Source organism: Mercurialis annua, linkage group LG3, assembly GCF_937616625.2.
Source record: "Mercurialis annua linkage group LG3, ddMerAnnu1.2, whole genome shotgun sequence".
Taxonomy (NCBI): Eukaryota; Viridiplantae; Streptophyta; class Magnoliopsida; order Malpighiales; family Euphorbiaceae; genus Mercurialis; species Mercurialis annua.
Genome location: NC_065572.1, coordinates 6,593,493 through 6,603,688, shown reverse-complemented (window position 1 = coordinate 6,603,688; position 10,196 = coordinate 6,593,493). Strand labels below are relative to the sequence as shown.

General features: G+C 33.9%; 1 protein-coding gene across 1 annotated transcript; it reads left to right on the top strand.

Moving 5' to 3' along the window:
• Positions 1–5,104: 5,104 nt before the first annotated feature.
• On the top strand, positions 5,105–8,862 carry LOC126675044 (GDSL esterase/lipase At5g45950). The gene is made up of 4 exons (XM_050369612.2): positions 5,105–5,525; positions 6,447–6,577; positions 7,557–7,790; positions 8,300–8,862. The coding sequence occupies exons 1-4, from the start codon at positions 5,252–5,254 to the stop codon at positions 8,735–8,737; spliced, it is 1,077 nt and encodes a 358-aa protein (XP_050225569.1). The 5' UTR covers positions 5,105–5,251; the 3' UTR covers positions 8,738–8,862.
• The last annotated feature ends 1,334 nt before the right edge of the window (positions 8,863–10,196 follow it).

Here is a 10,196-nt window from a genome sequence, read left to right as displayed (position 1 = left end):
TAGTGACAACGAAGGTCTGTCCAGGCCAAGGTTTGCAGATTTTATGGAAGAGAATATGAGTGATCCTAAGTTGGAAGTGGGGATGATGTTCAGCAGCTTTCAACAATTTAAAGAGGCTTGCAAAAACTATGGAATTAGGAATAGATATGTCATTAATTTCAAGCCAAATAACAAGCAGAGATGCAAGGCAAAGTGCAAGAAAACATGTCCATTCTACCTGTGGGCTTCTGTCATAAGTGCAGACAATCCAACTGTGCAGATCAAAACAGGAATTCTGACCCATACATGTGCTAGGGATCACAACATCAGACATGTAAATACAAAGTGGCTGTCCAAGGAGTACCTTGAGCAATTTAGGGCAGACCCAACATGGAAGCTAGAAGGGATTATGCAGGCAGTTAGGGAAAATCAGAAATGTGAAATCTCAAAGGTTGTTGCTTACAGAGCAAAGAAGGCAGCTCTGGAATTTATCAATGGGGATGAGACAGAGCAAATTAGTTTGCTTTATGACTACAGGCTTGAGCTTATGAGGACACACCCTACATCAACAATCATGTTCAAGCAAGACAATGCTGTGTTTAGGGGAATGTATGTTTGCTTGGCACCCTTGAGAGATGGATTTAAAGATGGGTGTAGAAATGTGATTTCTGTTGATGGATGCTGGCTGAAGGGTCTTTTTGGTATGCAACTCTTAACTGCTGTTGGGATAGATGCAAATGACTGCATCTATCCAGTTGCATGGGCAATTGTTGAAAGTGAAACCAAAGAAAGCTGGATGTGGTTCCTGGGATTGCTCGCAGATGATCTGGACATCAATCATAGCAGAGATTGGGCATTTATGAGCGACAGACAGAAGGTATGTCCATATAAGATTTTTAGTTTAAATGTTATTGTGCTTTGATTGCTTGAGTTATTTTTTTGGTTTGTGACTTGGCTTATTTTTTTGGTTTGTGACTTGGCTTATTTTTTTGGTTTGTGACTTGTCTTAGTTGTTGTTTGGTGACTTGTGTTATTTTATTTTGGTTTGTGACTTGTGAAATTAGGGACTGATTCCTGCAGTTGAAGCCCTTTTTCCAAATGCTGAACACAGATTTTGTGTGAGGCACATCCTAACTAACTATAGACAGAGGTTTAAGGGAAAGGCCCTAAAAGATGGTTTGTGGAGATGTGCTAGGTCTAGTTATGAGGTTAAGTTTAACGAGGAGATGAAACTGTTAGGTGAAATGTCTGTTGGTGCATCTACTTATCTAGGAAAAATTACTAATGGTAAGTGGGCTAGGTATCAGTTTGATGAAAGATTTAAGTGTGACATGCTATTAAACAATCTGTGTGAGTGTTTTAATAGTTTCATTCTAGATGCTAGGACAAAAGGGTTCATAACTATGAATGAAATTATTAGGACTTTGCTAATGAAAAGAATCCAAAAGAAAAGGAGTGTGATGCTGAGATCAGTGGAGGAATTTTGTCCTAAAATTTTAAAGAAATTGGAGAAAGCAAAGCAGATTAGCTGGTACTATAGGGCAGATTGGTCTGGTGGGGACAAATACCAAGTTATAGGGAGTGATGGGCAGTTTGTTGTGGACAAGAAAGAGCAAACATGCTCCTGCAGAAGATGGCAATTGACTGGTATACCTTGCCACCATGCCATTTCTGCCATGAACCTAAATAATGAGAAAAGCCCTGAAAGGTATCTTCATGACTGCTACAAGGTATCAACTTACTTAAGGATTTACAGCCATTTCCTCAATCCTACAAATGGAAAGCAAATGTGGCCTAAGAGCAATTTGCCAAGTATCATAGCTCCAGAACCAGTTAACTTGAAAAGAGGAAGGAAAGCATTATTACGAAAGAGGGAAGCTGATGAAATTCAACGTGGAGGACATGGCCCTAGAGTAGAAGGAGAGGCCTTGGAACCTGTAAGAATTACAAGAAAGGGTCGTATCATGAGGTGCACAAACTGTGGAGGAAGAGGCCATAATAAGAGAAGCTGCACAGGTCAGACTATGGCACAATCAAGAGTACTTAGAAGGCAAAATGGTGGAGTTGCAAGAGGACCAACAACTCAGACTGCTGGGGTTGCAAGAGGATCTGCAAGTCAGAATCTTGGCCCACCTTTGACAGTCCAGTGGATGCCTGATGTAAGATACAAACATGCTTATGATTTGTTATTTATTATTTGTGACTTGTGTCCATATAATGTAATGTATATTTGTGCTATTTGTAGGGTTCAAGTAGGTATCCTAATGCACAACCACCACCTGCACCTGAAGCACCTCCTGTACCTGAAGCACCTGCACCTGAAGCACCTCCTGCACCTCCTGCACCCGAAGAACAAATTCCTGATGTTATAACACAGGAAATCCCTCTATCACAGGTAGGCATATTTGACAATCAAATTTTAACACATTCCATTACATACTTGTAAAAATGATTGGTAATTTCTTGAGTTTTAGATGCAGGGCTTAACACCAGAGGAGGATCCCTTGTTAGGGAAATGGAAGAATTTGACTGAAATTGTAGATCTGGCACATGGTGTGGTTATAGGGACTGAGGCAGATCCAAATAGAATAAGCACTAAGCTAACAGCAAGGAGGTTGTTTGCAAATGATAAGCTCAAGGGAAAGGGGCCAATACCTGTATCAAATGCATTGAAGACAAAGGAGGCAGCAGCTGAGCTCAAAGGGAAGGATGTACCACCAGCAGCAACAGCACCAAAGGCAGTGAAGGCAAAGGCAGCATCTGCAGCAAAGCTCAAAGGAAAGGAGGTACAACAGAAAGATGATATGGCATCACTCAGAGCTCCCCTGTCTACTTTCAAGAAGGATAGAGAGGAGAAGAAAAGGAAGATCTGGATACCAACAGGAAAATGAAGACTTTATATTGTTCTTTTGCTGCATTTACTCATACATATGTTGGTAGAGGCCACTAGTCATGTTGGGGACCATCTTGACTGTCTTGCCAGCCTTGTGTGCTGTGCTATTTTGTTGGTTGTGCTGTTCTATTGCTAGTATGAGTAAATGTAGGGCCAACTCTTTTGAATACTTTAGATTTTCTCCCTGTATGGTGCAAGTGGAGAGAACATGATGTTTATGTACACTTATTTTTATAATATTAACTTATATTTTCCTTATTTCAAGGTGTAAGTGTTTGGTGAATGTTAATACTAATTACAGTTGATCTTAAAGTAACAATACACATGACAGCACAGATAACAGAACCGTTTTCATTATATTAAATTCCATTACATCCAACATAAAGTCACCATTGTACACACAAACATACATTTTTTTCTTATTCTAAGCTAATGCAGAGCATAGTCAATTTCCATTACAACCAGATCTGCCAACAACAACACCAATTAGCATCACAAACAGCAGCTGAATCCATGACAGCTTCTTAGTCTTCTGTTCCTTGCACTTGTGCTCATAACATGTATCTTCTTTGTGCAGCAGCCCCATAATTTTATATGGCATTGGAGGATCAAACCACTGAAAGAAATCACATCCTCCTCCAATCTAACATCAAAATTGAACAAAATGAAAAACGACAAAGATTGAAAAATCACTTACAACAAAATGAAAAATCTCAGACCCTCATCAATTATACCATGATTCGACACAAAATTGAACAAAATTCAAATATACCCAATAATAATTTACCTCGTATCTGTTACAACCAAAAAATCTTCGACCTGGGTTTGCTTCAGTCCAAGACGTTCGCAGAATTGACAACTCGCCACATCTACACTTGGGAAGATAGAATCTGTCAGCCATCAGTAAGGGACTAGCGATTACAGTTGCAGATTTTGTTGAGTTGATAATGGTCGGGGTAAGGATTTTGTTGAGTTGATAATGGTCGAGGTAGGAATTACAGTTAGGGGTTTTGCTGGGTTTCTTTTGCGATTTAGGGTTAGGGATTATGGGATTGGGGATTTTTTTGTAAGTGATTTAAAGAGAGAATGGTGATGTGTATTGGTGAGGTGTAAAATAATTAAAGGTAAATGACATGTAAAATAAGGTGTGGAGGTGAGTCAGCAACCGGTTGCCACATATGCTTTTTTTGGCCGGAATTCATTTACAGACCATCGGAGGTTCAATAAGTAAGAGTACGGTGACCATTTTGTTACGTTTTGAAGTTTGGTGACCGTTTTGTAACTTTTGGAAAGTTCAGTGACCCCCAGAATCTTTAACCCATAATGACAATTACCAATTTTTACATTGATGAGAGAGACGTATGATTCCACCAAAAATATTAATTTTTTTTTTTGTTGTTTCTATTTTCTTAACATTTACTTAAATTATGATAAAAAAAATATTTACTTAAATAAAGACGTATAAGAAAAAGAAACTTGTATGAAAGTATCTTGGTAGGTAAGATTATGAACCTTCTAGTGTATAAATGATATTGTTGAATTGCACATTCAATTACACATTCAAAGTTTTATAATTTTATATGCCAAACTTGTTTCACATAAAAATTAAATTCTCTATATTTAAAAGTGGGATCTAGTCTAAATGGTTAAAGCGTTCTGTGTACTTAAAAGATCTCAGCTTCAAATCTCAGTTAGACCAATGGTTTAAAGCCGGTTAAAAAAGTAGAAATCTAACTACTAATTATTACTAATGTAAATAGAGCCTATTTTATTATATAAACAAAAATGTTTGCCTCCTCCCGTGTCAAATTTCAAAAAGCAGCAATATCTGAGAAAAAAAGAACAATTAAAATTAATTATTTTAAGGTTCTTGAATCAAAAGCTTTTTACACCTTATTTATTTTTAGGTTTTAATAATATAATTTTATTTACTAAAAAATAGGACATATTATCACTATTTGGACCAATAGTTATTTATTTTATAAACGAAAAAAATTGGATGGCACATTATATTTCATCGGTTGCACAAGCAATAATTTATTTGAGTTTACTGAATAATTTTCCGTCATTGAGAAAATAAAACTGGATTATTAAATTGTAAAAATTGAAACACGAAAGTGTAAAAATCCTGTAATTGAAGAATCAATATCAAACTGTCCACAACTCCAACTAAAAGAATTAATTGCATAAATCTACCAATTAAATCAACCCCATGAAATCATTTTCAGACATACATGTTTAAATGCTCAGACCTAACACAACAAATCCAATTCACATCGATCTACTCTATTTAAGACAAGAGATTCAATCACATCTCTTACAAACAAAGAAAATTCTTCTCTCTAAAACGTTCCCTCAAATTATTAGATTGCTGCAAATATGGCTAGAATGTTAGCTTTAGTAGTGGTGGCATTATGGGTGCTAAATATGGCAATGGTGTCTAGGGCATTGAACGCTCATGAAGTGAGACAACTAGCATCTAAACATAATATAACATGTGTACTAGTTTTTGGAGATTCGAGTGTCGATCCCGGTAATAACAATCGCCTTCCGACCACCATGAAAGGCAACTTTCCACCGTACGGAAAAGATTTCTTTGATGGAAGACCCACCGGAAGATTCTCTAATGGAAGACTTGCCACTGATTTTATAGGTATATTTTCAGCTTTGTCATATATCTTCTTTGCTCTCTCTTCACAACATGTTAGTGCATGCAAAACTTGAACTACCGGATAATTGAAATGAATCGATAAATTTAGTTCAATTTAGCTTAGTATTAAAAAAAATCGTTTTTTTGGTTCGTTTCGGTTTTAAAGTTTAAAAAGTTCAGTTCGGTTTTAGTATAAACTATATAGAAAAAGAAAACTTAGATTGAAAAACCAATTGAATTGACCAGTTCAATATCATTTGGTTTGAAATATTTAAATTGTTTTAATTTGGTTAAGTTTAATTTTTATTTTTTTTAAAATGATTCATTTTCATTCATTCTAATTTGGTTGAGTTTGGTTTTAGATCAATTTTATTCAATAATTATTTTTGTGGCGAACGAAAATTGGCTGCATAGATAATAATCCGTCTGAATTTGCTGAAAAACCTTTTATTATTAAAAAATAAAAATTAAATTATCAAAATATTAAAAAAAATAAAATGATGATACGAAATATAGAAAGTCTATATAGTTCACTTATCCCCAAAAAAGTTAAACCCATCATTGTTGTAACAAGTTGCCATCATCAATAAAATATGGAGAATTTAAATACATTTTAAGTTTTTATGCCTGATGTGTATAGACCCCAGAATCTTAATGTATCACCTCACTTGGCAAAAAGTTGGTGGAAACATAACTACCCTCTTTATAAGTTTTTGGTTCATTCTCAAGTCTCAACTAAAGGGTGAGTAAAATATCGGACCGACTGAATTAACCGATAAACCTGATACTTTTGGTCAGTTGTGTGTGATGATAAATTTGAATTCGGTCGGTTCAATTTTAAAATTTTAAAAATAAAACATAAACATAGAGTTTTGTATTTTAATGATTTGGCTAACTAACTGATTTTATGTGTATATTCTGTAGCCGAGGCGATTGGCTATACTAAAACAATTCCGGCATTTCTTGATCCTAACATAAAACCAACAGATTTGTTACATGGTGTTAGCTTTGCTTCTGCTGCTTCTGGTTATGATGATCTGACCGCAAATATTTCTGTAAGCCCTAAATAGATACACATTTGCATTTGCTTTTGCTGTTTTTTATCCGTCAATTTTAAAAGTTATGAGAATTGTATTCATACAATAAGTAAAAAGAATGATGCATGAATCTAATTAAAAATAGATAAAATATTTGCAATCCCTTTACTTATTTTGTAATAAATAAGTCTGTAATTTAAAAAAGAGCAAATTACTATGAAACCTCTCATATTTGACATAATTCACACTTTAGTCCTTCCTATTTGAAAACTAAACTATGTGGCCCCTCACTTTTGCTTCCGTCAATATTTTAGTCCTTCCATCCATTTTTAGTCTTAGTCAACAAAGTCAAAAGACTTATGGGTAAATTAATTATCAAAACTGAGTGACTAAATCGTTGACAAAAACAAAAATGAGAGGTGAAATCGTTGAGAAAAACAAAAGTGGGGGACCATATAGTTTTGTTGACTTCGTTGACTAACATCCAAAATGGACATAAGGACTAAATCGTTGACAAAAACAAAAGTGAAAGGCTATATTGTTTAATTTTCAAATAAGAGGGACTAAACTGTAAATTATGTCAAATGTGAGGGGTGTCATAGTAATTTGCTCTTTAAAAAAATATTTATTTAATTTTATAAAATTTCATTATTAAAATATTTTCATTATTATAAAAGATTTTACAAACCTTTTATCTAAATGTGGACTAATTTATTATAAAAATATTTTTAAATGCTATATATATATTATTTTTATTAATTAGATACTTTATTTAAAAAAAAATTCAAATATAATCACCATGGCCTGCGAATTGATAAACAAAACATATTCTAAAAACATTTTTGTCAAAAATATATATTAAAAATATTTTGTCAATTTAATCAAATTCGTTGATATATAAATTCATTTTGTGTTTTTCATTTTTATTTAAGCCATGTATATAATATTTCACCCTTTGGTTGAAATGGCAATCACTTATTTGATGTGGTGTATATAGAATGTTTTGCCAGTTTCCCAGCAACTAAAATACTTGATGCACTACAAGATCCATCTTGGCCGGTTAGTAGGCGAGAAGAAAGCAAATTTTATCATAAATAATGCGGTATTTATTATGAGCATGGGAACAAATGACTTTCTTCAGAATTATTTCTTGGATCCAACTCGTCCAGACCAATACACTGTCGAAGAATACGAAAATTTCTTGGTCTCACGCATGGAGGACGACTTCAAGGTACCATAGCAAAAATAAGGGCTTTAAAAGAGGCTAAATTTTATTGTAGCAATCCAATTTAAGGTTTAATATGTTACAAATCAATTTTTAATCTTTTATATTTTTTTTGCATCTTGTAGACCAAATTTGTTTTTCCAACAATTTTGACCGTATAAGATCAAAATTGCCCGAGAAAACAGTTATTGAGCTGCAAAAATACAAAAACGCGAAATGTTAGAATTTGATTTTGTTAACATTTTAAACTATAAATTTTAACTCATACAAACATCAATACGTTGAGATTTAATATTGCCAATTGTTAAAAAAAACATTGAGCGGTTCTCGGCCATTTTGTAATTTTCCCTTTATATTAACAACAAAATTTGAAGAAAAATTGTCTGAATATGTCTCTTAAAGCCTAAAGGTGTTAGGTTAAGAAGTAGGACCTGAATTAACTCTTTCCATAAATATCAAACCACCCTTATGTACTTCCATTACTGAATCAAACATCATTTATTTTTTGGTTGCAGGAGATGCATAGATTAGGAGCCAGAAGATTGGTTGTAGTTGGAGTTCCACCAATGGGATGCATGCCACTTGTCAAGACGCTAAAGAATGAGAAAACTTGCGTAGAAAGTTATAACCAAGCAGTCTCATCTCTCAATTCCAAAATAAAACAAACCCTAATTAAATTGAGACAAACATTAGGGATCAAAGATGCTTACGTGGACTGTTATACTATGATTTTAAATGCTGTAAACAATCCAAAACAATATGGTTTATTAGAGACTGGAATAGGTTGCTGTGGAACAGGAACTGTGGAATATGGAGACTCATGCAGAGGATTAGACACTTGTGAAGATGCTTCAAAATATGCATTTTGGGATGCTGTTCATCCGTCGCAAAAGATTTACCAGCTTCTTGCTGATGAAGCTTTAAATTCACTTAGTGAAGCACTCTTGAGATAAGGATGTTGTGTAAATGTAGTCATGATTTTGCACTGTTGTTATGATTGTTTGTTGTATTAAGTGAAATTTGTTTGTCAAAATATATATTTTGAGGAAATAATTTTGATGGTTATGTATTTCGAAAATTGTAGAGCATTTGGTAAATGTATTTTAAGTCGAAAATATTTATTGTTTGATTCAATAATGTTGGACTAGAAGAGCTTAATATATGACAAAATACATTTATGATTTAGAATTGAACCACAATTATGGCTCAGACATCGATTAAATTGAAAACCCTAACATCGATATAGGGTTAGTCAGTCTTATATGATCAACATTAACCCTGTATCTTTCTGATATAAATTTTTTTTATCATATTTGTTATTTAACAATTCCTCTTTCGAGTATGAAAAATTTCTACTTTGAACTGTTCAACTTTACTCGAATGTCGACTCCAACATGCGAGTATACTAAAATAGCTAGCGGTAATCCTCGAACTTTTTATCCGAAGTCACCTTGTTCCACCTAGTCGGAGCAGGCTCTGATACTAATTGACGGGCCAAATGAAGCCCATGTATAAAAGAATATGTTCCGGGTTGGGCTTATTTGGTAGAAAATGTTTAGGCTGGTAGAGTTTGGTCTTCGGCTAAGTATTGTCCAACATTTAAAATATTAATTTTATTACAAGTTTCATTTTTGTATAGTATTATTTTATAAAAAGATAATAATTGCGATCCATAAGAGGATTCGTTCATCTATAACACTTACCCACTAGTGGCTTTAAGCATCGGGGCCAACGTATATTAAGGAGGAGATAGCCGGCTTATTTCGCTCCTAAATCCATTCAGAACAAGAGCAAATCGTCAGAAATATTTCACGCTAAGTCAATGACGGTGGGTGCGTTTACCTTATCATTGCTGTAACAGCACTTCGAAACCTCCTCCAATGGTGGACTATAAATAAGATTATAGGCTAAAGTTATAAAATATATAATCTATTTCTTTCTTGGAGATTGATTGGAAGACCCATAGTTTAAGAATTTTCCAGTCGTTGTTTTGAATTAAAATATATAAGTTGTTTCTGTTTTACTTTTAAATAAAAAATGTTATTTCAGAAACGATTATTGAATAGAAATATATTTTTGAAATATTGATTTTATAAGTTTTTCAAAAATTATACTATTATTTAATTACAATATTTTTTTTCTTCAAAATTCAGTAATTATAATAAGGGAAATTCTTACCTAGTCCCGGTCCAAATTTTCCATGCACCTACCCAATGAGGTGTTAGAAAATCTAATACAATTTTTTCTTTCTTCTCATTTCTCTAACACCTCATTGGATAGGTCCATGAATATTTCATGAACCGGGTCTAGCTAAGAACTTCCCTTATAATAATTTCTGAATAGACGGCGGCGGTGTGGGAAAAAAATTCAGCGTTGGTGTCTGAGTCGACAGAGGGTTCCGATGAAAATGGG